Here is a 17,287-nt window from a genome sequence, read left to right on the forward strand (position 1 = left end):
TGAGTAGTGGGATTAAAGGCACGCACTACGATGCCCAGCCACCGTGTGTCTACATCACAAATGTCTTTTGGTATGTGTGTGGCCTGCTGTCTAGCCAAGACTTCTATATATGTCTAGTTGCTTCTCCAGCTTTCACTCTTGTCCTTGACTAAACCAAAAGTATCCAGGTTCTGTCAGATTAGTAAAGTGTGCTGTATTTTAAAAGTCTCATACTAGTTGTCTTACAATTATGGTCTATTTCCCCTTACTCTAGATGCCGCTGAGAATACTTTCATGGATTCCCTAAGCACTGTGTTCTTTGTCTTTTTCATTACTTCTCACTTTGCAAGAGTCCAGTATGTAGTGTTAAAAGGTCCATCTTGTGACCATGAAAATGAAACTCCACTCCAAAGAGGGCACAGCAGAGAAATCACAATTGATTTGGCTTCCCCTGTGGTCTCTCTTTGTGTATAGGTAGTGGTCCTATATTTATTTGTTTTTATCTTCAGACTACTTCCTATTACATGAGGGGAAACATGATTACTTGTTTAAGCTGCAAGAAACACAAAACCAGAAGCCAAGATAGCCGAATGTGGGACAGAGCTACCTCCAGGATCAAAGCTTTGGGGCAATATGCAGCTTGTGGGCCAGGCTCTGGTCTAGCAGATCCAACTGACCAGTTAGTGTAAATCTTCCTCGGTGTCTAATGACTTCACTGGCAAGCAGCTTGCTTTCTGCATCAGAGACAAGCGCTTCCATCAATATGCAATTATAAGAATCCAAAAACCTGGACTCCTGTTGAAGAAGGCTCAGCAGGAATTCTGGCTCTCTGAAGACTGCCTTGATCTCCTCAAATCAAGATTTAACCCTCCAAAATCAGTTTCACAGAACTTGAGTTTTCATGGCGCTAAAACTCCAAGGGTTTGTCCTAGTCAAGGTTACTATTGCTGTGATAAAACACTATGACCAAAAGCAACTTGGTGAAGAAAAGATTTATTTCATTTTATACATCCCAGTCACAGTCCATCAAGGAAAGAAGTCAGGGAAGGAACTCAGGCAGGGACTGAAGCAGAAACAATGGAGGAATGCTGTTTACTGGCTTCCTCTACATAGTTTGCTAGCTTGCTTTTGTATGCCACCCAAAACCACCTGCCAGGAGGAGGCACCACCTCGAATGATGGGATTGATCCACCCATATCAATCGCTAGTTAAGAAAATACCCCAGGGCTTGCTTACAGTCCTATCTTATAAGAGTATTTTCTCCTTTCAGATGATGCTAGTCTGTGGGGCTGTTTTTGTTTTGTTTTGTCTTGGTTTTTTCAAGAAAGGGTTTCTTTGTAGCTTTGGAGCCTGTCCTGGAACTCACTCTATAGACTGGGCTTGCCTCCAACTCACAGAAATCCACCTGCTTCTGCCTTCCAAGTGCTGGGATTAAAGGCATACATCACCACCACCCCACTCAAACATTTATCTAGACTATCTAGACAATTGCATTCTCTGTCTTCTAGCCCCCAAAACTTCCTTAAGGGAAGAAAAAATTCTGATCCAAAAACTCAGGTTTTATACCTCAGATGACAAATTTGTTTACTTCTGCACTAATTAAAGTTTGAAAATAGTACTTTCAACTGAGGATTGGGGTCTCCTTGTTGCCTAGGACCTGCCTGTACCCTGAACTATGTTTTCTAGATTTACTGTAGTTGTTGTAAATGACTCCACTGACAAACAGATTCACTCTTCAAGTGACAGCTTATAGTAGTGGTTTTTAAATGTCCCATTGGGTCAGAATCACTTAGAGGGCTTGTTAAAATACACTGTATACCCTGCCCCCAAAATTCCCAATTTAGTAATCCCAGTACAGACCCAAAAACTTGCATTTCCAACCTCTTTCCAGATGATGATCATTATGCCAGCAAGCTAAGAGCTATTGTCTCAAACCACACAGAGAACATGGAACAGTCCCACATGCTTGTTCTAAGTAAGATGGAGCAGGCACAGGTGTCCTTTGCCAGAAATGTTGATATTTATGACTGGCGGGGGCAACTCTGTCTCCAAGGCTCATCCTACCTCCCATAGAGCCACGAGTCTTGGGTAGAGAATGATTTTGTGTCTGTGCTTAGCATTGGCCTCCATAGAATTCTAGTGGGGTAAGAAAACAGCCTTTTACTCCTCCAGAGAGGCCCATGTCTTCTTGTTAGAAGTGTTTCACATCAACTCACCAAGCTATTGCCATCCATTTATATTTCACTCTAGTCCTTAGGAAATCTGGTGGTCCTCTGATATGACACTACTCCTAATTTGTCACTGCCTCAGACTCTGCATTTGCTGTCTGCTATCCGAATCACCCCCCCCCCAGAGCTGCCCTCACCCAGTTTCCTATAGCTTGGCTCTCCCCATTTCAGCTGTTCCCACTCTTGCTCTCGCTCCAGTGTTGTGAAGTTGTTCCTGGTTTGGAGGCCATTCCTCAAAGCTCTGCATGTTTTCATTTATCTATCTACAACATGAGGCAGAGCGCAGGAGCCAGATAATCCAGAGTACCTCGGCTTCTTCACCTAAGTGCTCCAACTTTAACTTAACAGAGAATTTCCTAAACATCTTACACTTCTATCTCTCAGACCGTCTTCTCTTGGTTCTTAACTCTGTTGTCTACTTGGACATGATGTCCCAGTAGCTAGGTGAATCCTGGAGTGGTCTGAGAGCTTCTGAGTGTCTTCCTATGCAGTGAGGAACAACATAAAGAACAGCCCTTTGCTAGCTGAGGAGTGGCTCAGAGGATAAAGCACTTGCCATGGAAATGTGGGCCAGAGTTCAGATCCCTAGCACACACATGGAGTGGCCCTCCTGAGTCTCAGATCTCAGGAGGCAGAGACAGGATCCCTGGAGTAAGCTGGCTAGCAAGATTAGCTGAATCAGAAAACTGGGTACAGTGACAGGCTCTTTCTCAATAAATAAAGTGGAGGGTAATTGAGGAAGATAACTGGTGTCAGTCTCTGGCCTCCACATGAACATGTACACACATGAGCACATACATGTGAACATAACCCATCAAATATGCATATACATGCAAAAGAAAACAGAATAGGTCTTTCATTTCTGGGTACTGGGATATGGCATGAAGTAAGATATCATCTGGCCATTCTTTGCACATGTTAACTTTCCCTGGATGCTAAATACCAGCAGATTATCTGGTAACGGGTAGATGGCATACTACAACCTTATCTGGAACATTCTGGCTACATTCCTATACATTCAGTCTTTATGTTCAATACCCTTCCTTCTCTTTGCTAGGACCCCACTACCCTAAACCCCAAATTACCAATTTCAGAAGCTGAAGAAATCTGAAGTATATTTTGTCCCAAATCAAATTTTCAAGCAGTATCATGACTAATTCTTGTACTTCACTCATAGAGGCAGACAAATTCAGGTGTTCCCAGGCTCTTTTCCAGTGCAAATCAAGACCTTGGCTTGCTTTCTTTCTTCCTTCCCTCCCTCCCTCCCTCCCTCCCTTCCCTCCCTCCCTCTCCTCCCACCCTCCCTTCCTCCCTCCCTCCCCCCTTTCTCTTTTGGAAGAAGGGTGTGGGGGATACATTTCAAGCAATAAAAATGACCTTAGTTTTCTCAAGAATTGGTGGCATCATCTAACTTTCTGCATTCCTTTTCTGATCCATCATCTAAGTCTGCTGACACTCTGTTTAGGCAATCTAACTTGTATGACGATGTTTATCTAGATGCCTTTCTTAGTCACCACAGGTTCTGCTTTCAGGGATGCTTCTCAGTTCCACTTAGATGGAGACTGAGCACACACCATATTTTCTACAACTACTTAGATCCAAACATTGTCTGTCACCAGTCCACCAGCAATTTATGAATTCAGACTTTGATTCAATAAGTAAACTGACAATAGCAAGCTAGCTAAAAGTGCCTCATCCAAGTTGTTAATATTCATGGGAAATCATATTTCAAATGTAAAAGTTGTTTGATGAAAGTAAAATGTCCAGTTTGGGAGTTTAAAATTAGAAGGCAGGAAAAGCCACTTGTAATGGGCTGTCCTTGTGGGATCACATCCTCTGTTTATTTAATGCCAGAATATTTGTATTCACTGGTGCCTTTCTTCTAAACAGTACTAAATGAATAATATCAAATACTTAACTATTCTGATTTTTTTCATTTTATTTACTTTTAACCAACATGTTCATGTCATAAGAATTTGAAAACTTACAGTTGTTATAGGGTTATTGATTTATTCAATTATATCCTAAGTCTAATAAAATAAATAAAAACAACTAAAATAAACCCTCAAAGAAAAAAGTTCCTTTTAAAAATTATATAGAAACAGAGTTCTACCCTGCTGTTTCCTGTTGTTGGCATCTTGCATGGGTTCAGCACACTTGCCAAAATTGATGAACAAATATTGGTACTCTGTTATTAACTGAAGTCAGTAGTTCTACAAGTTTTAACAAATGCATAATGCCATACATATACCCACCATTGCAACATTACTGAAGAATTTCATCTCCTTTAAAATCTTCTATGCTCTACCTATTCCTCTCCCCTCTATTTCAAGCCCTGAGTAACCGATAATCATTATCTTCATCATTTTGCCTTTTCCTGATTGTCAGAAAGCTGCAGTCTTATATAGCATGTAGCTTTTTCAGACTTCCCAACTTGCTGAGAAAGATGAATTTAAGGTTCCCCCAATGTCTTTTCATGGCTTGATAATTAATTTCCTTGTACTGTTGAATAATACTTTATTGAATCAATGCACCATGCTTTCTTTACCTATTTAACCTCTTGAGAGATATCTTAGTTGCTTCTAGTTTGGGGCAACCATGAATAAAGCTGCTGTACATATGTATGTGCAGTTTTTGTGTATGTGTGCATGTGTGTGTGTGTGTGTGTGTGTGTGTGTGTGTGTGTGAGAGAGAGAGAGAGAGAGAGAGAGAGAGAGAGAGAGAGAGAGAGAGGGCATAATGTAACTTGTTTAAGTAAAATAGGAATGCGATTGCCACCTCTGTGGTAAACCCATGCTGACCTGTTCTGGAAACTGCTAAACTGTCTTTAATGTGCATTCTGCCAACAGTGAATGAATGATTTCACTGATGTTCATGTGGTCTTGCAGTATAGTGGCTACTTTTATTTTTCTATTAATAAATAAGGCTGAGGAGTCAGATATTAGGGTATAAAACTGATTAGTCCACAGAGTGATGGAGAAATGATCACTTCCTCTCCACCTTCCCAGATTGAGAAGGCCCATGACTCTTTCTAAGCCCCTACTTATTCCTCCCTGTGTCTCTATCTTCATCTGAGCCCACTGGAAAACTCTATGGTTTATTACAGTTTAATTCCATTGGTGGTCTTGGAACAACAGTATAAATAAATCTCTTACAACACTTCCCCTTTTTGTCTAAATAAAAAGGAAAGGTTTTAACTCTAATATAGTAAAACTATATACAATAAGAACAATTATCAGGTATCAATCTAAATAAAAAGAAAGGTTTTAATTTTAACAAAGTGAAACTATATACAATAAGAACAATTATCAAGTAAGAATTACATTCACAATGTCCAGTCAATTTGTATTTGGAAAATTCAGAGAAAATACTCCATTATCTATCCTCTCTTTTTTAGTCCAAAGTTTTGTACCTAATTTACTTTCTCTCATAACTAAGCAAAACTGTAACTCAACTATCTATTCTCCAACCCCATTAGAAACCCAAGAAGGATATAATGATGTAAAGGAGAGTTTTCTCCATCTAGTTTGGTCCCACTTGACTGGTTTCTTTCCACCCACCAGGTCCCTGGAGCAACTTATAAGATAACCACTCACGAGACTTAATATATATTTATAATTGTTTGGCCAATGGCTTAGGCTTATTACTGGCTAGCTCTCTATCTCTTATAAATTAACCCATTTCTACTAATCTGTGTATCATTGTGGCTTTAGCTTGCTGGTGATGCCCTGATATCTTGTCTCCCCAGCAGCTACATGGTAGATCTGTGATTCTGCTTTCCTTCTCTCTGTATCTTTGTTTGAAATTCCCAACTATCTATATTTTACCTGTCTATTGGCAGAAACAACTTTATTCATCAACAAATAAAAGAAACACATATTTTCAGCAAAGAGGACATCCCACATCATTTCCCCCGCCTAAGTAAAAAAGGAAGGTTTTAACTTTAACATGGTAAAATTAATATAACAAAATAGTTATTAATCAAGAATTATAGTTAAAATATTTAGTCCATTTACATTTGGCAAAATTTTAAAAAATATAATCTATCTTTGTGAGTATAAAGTTTTATATCTAATTTATCTTTTATCATAACTAAGAAAAATTATAACTCCTAGTGATAATAGAATAGTCCATTAATTTTGATTTTCTTCTGTCCCATACCAGGTGGCTTTTCTGACAAAATCCAGAGATTTTGGATTTTCCTTTAACAAGCATACTTGGGTTTAGAGAAGGAGAGAGCCATGCTCCAACTCCAAACTCAGCTTTATTTTTTAATTGAACTTGGGACTAGAAAAAGACCATTTACCTTATATGTCTGTAGAAAACAATAGAAACAAACATTTGGGAAGACTTATGAAATTTTATCCTGTTGGAAATGTGCTATACTATTAAGCCAATTCACTTTTTTTGGGGGGGCAATTTACTCTTTTTCTTGGGATATTTTCTCTGAAAATATCTTGGGATATTTTCTCTTATTCGACCAGTGGTCTTTAGATTCCTTAGTTGGGTGCTTTTATTCTCCTGGAAAGACAAAAACAAAACCCTGTCCCAACCCTAACTTTGGGGAATTTCACTCTTTTGGCGAAATGAAAGAAAGGCATTTGTTAGTCTTTGGAGTTAATTTAGATGGAATGGCCATGTTGTTTGATGAACTATCATATCTCCTAATCAAGAGCTCTCTCCTGTTTGAATCTAATCTTTATCAATCTTGATGGTATTCATGGCTTTTCTTCTCTTGTGAAAACAAAAGCAAAGCATCTTCCCCAATATAACACATATCCTGATTTCTGCTGTAAGATCAACACATCTTTGAAGTATACAGGCTGATTTAATTCAGCAGTTTTTTTCTACTATCCAATGTCTCTCCAACAGATGTTATTTCTTTTTCATTAGCATTCAAAAATTTTCAAGTTAATAGAGCATTGTGTAATCCATTTCTGGGGGGTCTTTATTACCTCTTTGTTTATTAAGCACTTTTTTTTTTTTGAGACAGGGTTTCTCTGTGTAGCTTGGGAGCCTGTCCTGGAACTCACTTTGTAGACCAGGCTGGCCTTGAACTCACAGAGATCCACCTGCCTCTGTCTCCGGAGTGCTAGGATCAAGGGCATGCGCCACCACTGCCTGGCTAAGCAAATATTTTAAAGTGCAATTAGATCTTAGGAAAAAAGATACATGGCTTGCTGGGAGGGTTTGGGATAAGTGGGGGGAAGGCGGTGGTGGCAGCTCTGCCACTTTGGTGTGATCTAAGGCCCCATGTTTAGTGCTAGATATAGTAGCTACTTTTATTGTCCTATTAATAAAGTTCAGGGGTCAGATACTAGGGTTTAAACCTGATAGATCCACAGAATGACAGAGAAATGATTAGCTGATCCTCCTCTCCACCTTCCCAGATAGAAAAGGCCCTCAAATCTTCCCAAGCCCCCTATTCCTCTCTGTGTCTTATCTTCATCTGGGTCCACCAGAAAACCCTAAGGTTTATTCCCGCCAGCTGGATGTGAACTCCACCCTCTGAAACAAGGTTTAACTCTATTGATGGTCTCCTATCAATAACATTGCAGTCTCACCATTATTACCAAAATAATAATTATCTTTTCTTCTCTGAGCCATTTGAAAAGGCAGGCAAGAGTCTCTTACTGCTTCTCTCATAGCTCCTGGTGTTAGAACAAATGAACATTTTTTTCACATGCTTTTTTTTTTTGCCACTTCAGTGTCCTCTTTGATGAAATGTCTGCTCAGATCCTTTGCTCAATGAGTTATTGTCTTTTTATTATTGAGCTATGATAGGGTTTTTCATGTATAAATATTTTTAAAATTAGTTCTGTGAGAAGTTTGTTTCCTATGGTCACCCCTCCCCCAACCCTTCCCAGATTTGGTCCTCCTTCCCTACCCACTCAGCCCCAGCTTTGTGAGTTGTTTTTTTTGGTTTTGTTTTGTTTTGTCTTGTTTTCCTTTTAACCCTTCAAGACCTATTTGTGCTGCCCAAACACTCTTGGAAGTGGTCTTCTACTTGAGTCAGCTTACCAGGCAGGGCCCACACTCTTAGAAAACTGTCTCTCCCTCTCCCAGTGACTAACAATTGCCATTGGCTTTGAGGCTGGGATTTGTCCAGCTCCCCTCTCCATGCTGGGGATTTATTTGGTCTGGCCTTGGCTGGCACAGGCTTTGTGCATGCTTGTTGAAATTGCTCAGGATTCATATCTGCAGTGCTCTGTTATGTCCAGAAGATAATTTTCCTTGTAGCCATCCACCACCTCTGGCTCTTACATTCTTTCTGACTCTTCTTTGGAAGTGGTTCCTGAGCCTCTGGGGTGGAGATGCAATCTCTTCTTCGTTGCACTCTGTCCAGTTGCGGGTCTCTGTGTTAGTCTCCGTCTATTTCAGAAACTTCTCAGGTTCGGGTTGAGAGATGTATTGATCTCTCGGGTTTGTGGGGAAGGCGGTACAGAAAGGCAGGCATGAGGTGGGTTACCAAGCTGGTTTGAGCTGGTCCTTTAGCAGATACATAGTTCGAAAATACTTTCTGACGCTTTATAGGTTGTCTTTTTTTACTTTCTTGATGGTGTCATTTGCAACATAAACGTGTATAAATTTTCAGTCAAAAGGTTGCATTGCCTGTGCACATGTGTTCCTGTTGTTGGCAGCCAGAATGTGCAGTGCAGGGCAGAGGCAAGAGTTAGCAAGAGAAAGCGCAGTAGAGAAACAAGAGTGGAGCTGTCGGTGGGCAGCATTGAAGCAAAGGCGAAGGATGGAGCAAATCGAGCAGAGCGAGCAGAGCAGAGCGGAGAATTTGAGGTTGGGGTGCCCATTGTGCTTAGGGAGGGAGCATCAAGCCACTGTTCCCAGAGTGCAAGCTGCTTACTATTAAGTCTCACGGAGGTGCTTGCTCACTTCCAAAACCCCCTGCAACCCTGCTGTGGTGGACTTGAGAAGGGGCCCTTTCCTCTTGGCACCATGCTATCTGGGTTCACCCTATTTTCTCTCAGAGAGGTGATGCAAATGTGGAAGGAGTTTTGAGGTTATTCTATATGTTGGATATTTCTTAAAGGCAGGGATCTAACACAAACTCACACAGACTCCACATAAATGTTTGTTGAAAGTGACCCTGAGGTGGTCAAGTGCGGAGGGGAGGATTTTAATGGTGGCAGGAGATTTTGTATTCAAGGAACCGTAGGCAGTCTGGGAAGGGAAAAGTTGGCTCAGCTGGAAACAAGATTAGCAACTACGTAATTTCTAACTCTCACCACCTACATGAGCTGATAGCTCCCAAGATAAAGATGTGGTCCCGGGAAGCAAGGGTGCAAAAGCAACAGAGTACTTAAGGGGAGGAGGAAGAGGAGGAGAGAAGCAAGCAAGGAGAGGCGGAGCCTCCTTGCTAGCTTTGGCCAGTAGAGGTTTGGAAGCCTCCCCTCCTCCCGCGGCTGCCTCCACCTGGCTCCTCCCTGTGTTCGCCGAGCTACCCTCCCCCTTTCCCCAAGGACAATCTGCAAGAAAGCAGCGGCGGAGAAGAGCTAAAACTACAAGGCAAGAGGGAGGCCCTGGGTGGAGAGCGAGGGGCGAAGCCAAGAGTGAGGTGGGAGCGAATGTGCTGGGAGCAGGCGGTGGGGAGGACAGAAAGGAACAGAGGGCCAGACATGACGAGGCATCCGAAATCGCAGACGAGAGGGGGATGGGTGCTGGGGACGCGTGAAGAAGCCGAGCCCCTCTGTTAACCTACCAGCATTTGTAGGCTCAGGTCCCATATGCACGGCCAGGGGTGCTCGGCTGCCCTTGGCTGCCTGATCCTTCTCTTGGCACACATCCAGTTCAAATTGGTGCACCTATGATGCTGCCGGGGTGTTCCTGCCTCCTGCGTGCTTACACACACACACACACACACACACACACACACACACACACACACACACACACACACACACACACACACACACACACACACACACACACACGAGATGCTGTATATTTATATTTAGTATCCGTGACTCTGTCCACGTGCGTGGCACTGTGAGTCTATAAAAGATGCGCATGGGTGTACGAATTGCATACATGTTTATGTTCTGTGCCTCTTGACATACAGTTTCAGGAGGTGAGCTGCTGTTTACAGGCCAGCACTCCTAACCTTGGTGGGGTAAACTCTCTCCCCCACTGAAACTATGACATCAAGGCATCCAGGGGCTTCTACAGGGGATGAACAACCTCCCAGTCTGGTAGTGAACTCCAGGAGGGAAAGAGGAGAGCAGCATAGTCAGATGTCTTTCTATTCCAAATTTTTGGATTCCTATTTCCTCCAATCATGTAGTCTTTCTCAAGAACACCTGAGATGCAGACATTAACATTCTAGGTATATGTATGTTCATGTTGCGTTCCCAGTTTGCCACTTCCTAAGTCCTACGTGTGCCTGAGTGGTTTTTTTTTTTCTTAATTTAAAATTAGCACATAAGCTATTAGATTTCATTATTGACATTTTAGAACAAAAGTGTTTTAGTAGATTCTCCTTCCCCCTTATATCCCCTATCACCCTGTACCCTGATCTCTCCTTGTACCTCTTTTCCTGTTTTCCTCGTTTGTGTCCCATGCCTGCTCCATCCTTCACCACCTAGTTTTGCACTCTCTTGGTCTCCTTTCTAATTTTCTAGGCTTTACTCACGCTTGCTCGCGTTCTTGGATATACAGGCACACTTTACAGAACAGGATCTTCATATGAGAGAGAACACGTAGTTTTTGTCTTTCTGAGTTTGGGTCACTGCACTTAATATTCCACTTTACAGGTCCATCCATTTTCCTGAAAATTTAATCATTTAGTTTTTCTTTACAGCTGAATAAAATTCCATTATGTATATGTACCACACTTCTGTTACTCAGTAACCTGTTGATGGCCTTCTAGACTGATTCCATTTCCTGTTTCCTTCCTTCCTTCCTTCCTTCCTTCCTTCCTTCCTTCCTTCCCCCTCCCTCCCTCCCTCTCTCTCTCCTTCCCTCCCTGTGATACATGCAACCCAGGGTCTTGCCAATGCAGCACAACTGTGCTATCTTCCCAGTCCTGAGTTTTAGGAATAGAATGTGGAGCTCTCTCCACTCCCAAGCCCATTCTTCATATATTTGTGGTGTTATCAGATCACTGCTGCTTTTCAGCAAGTGTTACTGAGCTTCTCCATGTGCACAGACTCCAATGGGTAGGACTGGAACTGGGTTTGTTTTCTTTTTTTAGTTCTTATTTTGTTTATAAGTGTTTTGTCTGGATGTATGTTTGTGTGCCACACGTGTGCCTCATGCTTGTGGAGGCTAGAGGACAGTGTCCATTGGGGATGAGTTACAAACAGTTGTGAGCTGCCATGTGGGTGTTGGGAATAGAACCCAGGTCCCCAAGAAGAGCAGCCTGAGCCATCTCCCTAGCACTGGAAGTAGTTGTAAAAGTGAACATACTCCCTGCCTTGGAGGAAGTTTCAATCTAGTTAGAGAAAGTGCATTTAACAATAATGCAGTCCAGTGGTCAGGAAGCTTTACTACTAATAGGACACAGGGTATTTTAGGGTTTACACACCAGCAGGTCTGCTGTAGGCCCTGCCCAGTGTTAGAGCAAAGAACAGGAGTGAACACTGATAGCATGGACATGCCTTTTCTTTTTCCTTTTTCCCCTCTCTGAGACAGGGTTATGATAAGTTGCCAGGTTAGTCTTGAACTCTTGAGTTCTGTCAGTCTGGAATAGCTAGTATTATAGGCTCTATGGGGATTTGAATTTTAATTCTTTTTCACATCATAAAATATTTTTGCAACCATTTAAAGTGTAAGGACCTTTCATAGTTTGCTGCCATACAAATAAGTGAGAATGGTTAGATTTGCCCTACAGGCTATAGTTTACTGACTCTTGATCTAGTCTAGCCCTCCCATTAGTGTATAAGAAGCAACTGAAATGTCATTAAAGTTTTATTTAAATGATTGTTTCTAAACAATATGTGACTTGTAGAAGATTCAAAAAGAAGGCTTTCTGGACCTTTGATGACTAGTAAAGATTTAATAGGTTAATAAGGGTGAGGAGGTGTGGCTTAAAATGATGGAGTGAGCTATGTATGTGTGGATGGATGGGTGGATGGATGGATGGATGGATGGATGGAAAAAGACAGGTTAGCCCGGCCAACAGATGCAGTGTGCTCAGACACCAAAGTTGGGATGAACAAAGCAATGCTCAGATAGCAGATCAAAGGATCCAGGGGTAGCAGGGCAGTGAGAAGACTGATGCAGGAGGAAGGGGCTCAGTCATGGGGGCTTTGATGCCTAATCAAGAAGTCTGGACTCAATCTGTCATGCTGATTTGTAGTGTGTTTGTTAATCTTTGTTTCTAACTGTATGTATCTGTTTTCATGTTTGTCTCACCATGGGTTTGTATGTTCATGTGACTTAGTCTCCATGAGTCACTATCCCAGTTTCTTCCCAGGTGTGGTAGAAGTTTTTATCCTTCCATTTGATAGTAGGTAATGTGAGGGCAAAGCCCAAAGACAAAGGATTCAGCAGCTGCTTAGAAAGCTGAGAGCCTGAGAGGAATGGGCAGAACTGTAGAAAGACCCTAACCATTCCTAAGATTGACGTCATTATCTGCCTGGCTCTCCTGTGCCTTTTATAACCTCAAACTCCAGTTCTAGCTCCCTGCCACCTGGCCTTGCTCAGTCAATTCTGTGACATTCAACTCTACTCTTAGCCAAAAGCCAACCTGCACTTGACTGTGTGCTTCTTCAGTGTGGGTTCTGTCTGCAGCTCAAACCTCACCTGGTTTATGCCCTCTGCAGCACCCCTTTCCTTCCTTCATTAAAAGGAAGGACCCCAAGATGTACTCAGATTTCCTCCTTGCTTTCTCATTTCTTTCAAGTCAAGTGCATCTTGACCTCAGCCTGTTTTGAAGACAGGTTCCAGTTGGGGTGGAAGGGGACAGGGAAGGATAAGCCAGGACTTATGTAGCCTTGGTCTAGATTACTCTGACACTTTAGCTTGTCACTCTGAGAGGGTGCGGCTCTCCTCTGGAAGTCTTCCAAAGCTCTGTGGCTGTACAGCCCAGCTTTTAGTGGGATAGTCTGACTAGGTGGCTGTAGCCAGTCTAAGTCAGACTCTTCTTGAGCAAGTGGCACCTTGTTCCAGTGCATCTTAACTGACAATTGTCTTGAATTCTAGAGTGGATCATGACCCATGAAGAGCATCATGCAGCTAAAACCCTGGGGATCGGCAAGGCCATCGCCGTGCTAACCTCTGGTGGAGATGCCCAGGGTAAGTGAAAGGGGACAGAAGCATGGTTGCTATGGCCCTTGAGCTTCTTGACTCTCTCAGTCTGTAGACTAGAACTATTCTCATGTAGGTTCACACTGGATTCTGGGTTTTCCTAGTTCTGACATGAACCTCTAAGCATATTTAGATATTGTTTGCTCTGCTACTTTTGACCTGAACTTTCCTAGAACTTCTATCCAAGTTTCTCTGGAAGTTAATGCTGTTGGACCTTGAGCAGCACTGGAGAATTTGAGATAAGATTTTTAAGAAAGCAATAGATGGATTCATTTCAAGGACTTGGGGAGGTATTGGGAAAGGGAAGAAACCGAGTTGGTATTGGGCAACCCCAGCTGGATCCTCAGGTTTTTCCCCTGGGGAACCCTGCATTCATCAGCTCCAGCCAGTTCTCTGTCACCCTGCTTCCCTCTCTTCTGTTCCATTAGCCCTTTAACAAATTGGAATAGCATCAGTTAATCACTTCAGAGCCAGTGGGGCTGGAGGGGCAGGAAAGAGAGAGAACCTTCCTCTGAATAGAGTCTAAGAAGCCATAAAAATAAAGTATGCAGGAAAGATTAAGTGAGGGAGATGGATGTATGATTCAAGAACAAAACAATTCCCATGTTCATTTTTTTATATGTGTGATTGATAGTATACTGTAGAGAAGAATCTCTGTGAAGGGTTAATAGCACATGGAGATGATGATAGGAAAAGAAATGTAAGGTTTCCTCTGGTGTTCCTGACCCTGGGCTCTCCTAGGACTGAGTACAAAGCACTCACTTTGTGTAGAGCCCTGTTGTGAAGAAGCTGACTTCTCTTGAGAGAGATCCCATGGATCACTGGGGTTTTTACTTAGGCACATGAATAAAAGTAAGCCAGTGTGCATTGGCCATGATGGGCGTGTTAAGTCCTGGTGAGAGTAATTGGGAAATACTTCACAAGAAAAATTCTTAAAAAAAACAAAGACTGATCCCTTTATTCAAGTATGGCACCTGGAAGAATGGCTGGCCATAGTACACACTCATTAAGTGAATTGCTGATAAAAAAAAATTAATTATTGAGCACATTTTGTGATCAAACAGAATAGCAGGTGTAAAGGATGCATCAATGAGAAAGGTGGTATCTGCTCTCATAGTATTTCTGTGTGTGTGTACGTGTACATATATGTGGAGGATAGAGGTCAATTTATTTAGGAGGCAGGGTATGCAGCATACCCTGCATAGCTAGTGCATATTGGCCAGCCAGCTCTGGGGCTCCACCTGTCTTTACACTTCCAGCACTGGGTTTGGAGATGCATGTGACTGTGTTCAGTTTTATATGGGTGCTGGAATCTCAGCTGACTGACTGAGTTATCTCTCCAAACCCCGTGTCATGGTATTTTCTATTAGCATATTTAAAAACCAGGCTTTAAAATTTTTAAACATATTTATTGAATATAATTATGATGTATGTAACAAATCAGAATTAATAGTGAAGAAACTGAGAGAGGAGGACCGTGGCACAGAGCCTGAGTGATCAGATTAGGAATACAGACCCCTGGAGGTGGCTGGAAATGCTGCTAACTGAAATTCTATTGCCTCTTCTCTATTTGTAGAATTCCATGCCAGTGCTGTGATTGTCAACATATACTTTTTAGTGGTGATTCTGTGTCCTGTGTGCTTAGATGGTTAGGTTAGGAAAAGAGAGCACCTGAAAAAAAATCCATGAGACCATATGAAAAGAATGAAAGAAAAGTACCTTCTCTGGAGAGAAGAGGAGGGGAAGTGAGAGTTAAGAGAAGGGAAGGGAGAGAGGGAGGGGAGAAGAAAAGAGAGGAGACAGAGAAAGAGCCAGGGCCTCTGGGACTCCACATAATATGATAAGTGCATGTCAGCAAGGATCAAGAGATATAGAAAATGAAATCCTAGGCGACAAGGAACCAGAACAGAAGTCTGAAATACTGCGGAGAGATCCTAGCTGAAGGAGAAGTCCCAATATGGGGGTGGCTTTCCCAGAGACAGTATGCTGGGTCTCCCAGGAGAGAAGCACAGGAATGCTGCTTTTCCCAAAGGGCCACAGCAAGACTGAACTCCATCAAACCCTCAGAAGCCATGGCTGTCATTATTGGAGCTCAGCAATGCCACTATCTTGAAGTAGGAATATGACCATGAATTAGATGTCTTGAGCTCAAACATCAAGAATTCTGGAATGTTGGGCTAGATGGAATAAATTCTAAATCTTACTCCTTTTCTAACCCCAAAAGGCCACAGCCCCACTGATCCATACCTCATTGGGCCTCCTGACGTTTGGCATATTTATCTTTGAAAGGACTTTGGTCATCTGCTCTAGCCCTCTGTCTCCAGGCCATAGTTCCAAATGTGTGCATATTATATCTTCAAAGGAGTACAGGACTGGGATTCTGTTACCTCTCTGAATAGTTATTCTAGGGTTTGTAATTTCTAGTATGCATCCATTAGGAAATACAATTTACATATAACAAATATCTGTCATTCTTAATGTTTCTAAAGCTCAGAAAGAAATTTGTCAGTACCAACTTCTCAAACCATTGTGATCAGGTTAAAGATGTCGCTCAGTTGGTAGAGTGTTTATCTAGATGCATGAAATACCACGTATCCTGGGTGTGGTGGTGTGCACCTGGAATCCCAGTTGGAAGGTAGAGGCAAGAAGATCAGAAATGCAAGGTCATCCTCAATATAGCAGGTTTTTTACTGCTTCTATTTTCTGCCTAGTCTCATGGAGACACCAAGATCCAGCAATTCCCCTTAAGGATCTTTCCCCTCAGAGGCTGCCATTGGCTGCTTCAGATTACAGGCCTACAGCACTCTTCAGAGCCCCTCTGGGTTGTCCCCAGAATATCTCTTACATGCTCCCTGTAATCGTATCCTTCATCTTGCTTCTAATAAGTCATGCAGCTGCTCATAGAGGGTTATTTAGGGAAACATGGAACAGCCAAGAAAAGTTGGGCCAGGACTGGCTTAGGGCCAGATGAGACTAAGCAGTGAGGTTGGGTAGAAGAGACCAAAGACTTTGGGGACTCTGCATTTAAACTATGCTTCATAGTCTGGTATTTTTAGGCATCTAGGGTTGGAGGGCAGGAAAACAAAGGGGATCTGAAAATGATTAGGAAACACTCAGTCAATATAGAAGGGGGATAGGTGGTCCCTGCAGACTGGCAGGGCTGAGGTCGGGAAGTAGGAAGGGGAGAGGAGAGAACTGATCTTTCTTACTGTGGGATTTTTCTTCTTCCCCAAGATTTGAATATTTCCTTGCCTACCAGATAGTGCTTGCTTAACAGGGAAGGCCTTCTAGGTCATTTATTATTCTTTAATAATAAATGACACCTTGCTCAGCTTGGGGGTCAGAAAGAAAACCCCACTCTGACATTTCAGAACAACAGTTCTTCATTGCCTCAGATTACCAATGTATAGTCCAGAGCTCCAGATTCAGGAAAGAATCCCATAGGCTGTAGCAGCCTAGAAAATAAGCTGCAGTTTCATATCTGCAATAATTGCATGGAGCTGGCTTTATTCATCTGTCCTGAAGTTGCAAGGCCTCTGCCCTGACTCTCATGCTCCCTTCATACATACTGGATCTCCTCAAGCTTCTGAGAAGCCTCTCTCTGTGCAGATTTTTGTTGTTCTAGATCATTCCAACTAAATATGTGAACGTAGATTTCTAGACTTCATGGGCCTTTGCCTAAGAGATGCCACTGGTAAGCTGTGCTCACAGGCGCCTCTGATGACAAGCCCAACTTTTCGATGTTTATCTCAGATGTGTTGTTAGATGCATTTGGAACTGCTTCTACTTTTTGAAATGGTTCTTTTGGCTTCTAAGAT

At 42.4% G+C, this 17,287-nt stretch overlaps 1 protein-coding gene across 3 annotated transcripts in view; it reads left to right on the plus strand.

Moving 5' to 3' along the window:
- The window catches only part of Pfkm (phosphofructokinase, muscle), a 38,737-nt gene that overhangs the window by 5,723 nt on the left and 15,727 nt on the right, over positions 1–17,287 (plus strand). The window contains exons 1-2 of one of the 3 annotated variants that reach the window (XM_027396433.2): positions 9,582–9,728; positions 13,365–13,457. In XM_027396433.2, coding sequence (XP_027252234.1) covers positions 13,373–13,457 — 85 coding nt within the window. In that variant the 5' untranslated portion in view covers positions 9,582–9,728; positions 13,365–13,372. Of the gene's footprint in view, positions 1–9,581; positions 9,778–13,364; positions 13,458–17,287 lie in introns of those variants that run through there. The other 2 variants (XM_027396434.2, XM_027396432.1) reach the window with 2 other exon arrangements.

This window comes from Cricetulus griseus, chromosome 2, assembly GCF_003668045.3.
Source record: "Cricetulus griseus strain 17A/GY chromosome 2, alternate assembly CriGri-PICRH-1.0, whole genome shotgun sequence".
In the NCBI taxonomy this organism is placed as follows: Eukaryota; Metazoa; Chordata; class Mammalia; order Rodentia; family Cricetidae; genus Cricetulus; species Cricetulus griseus.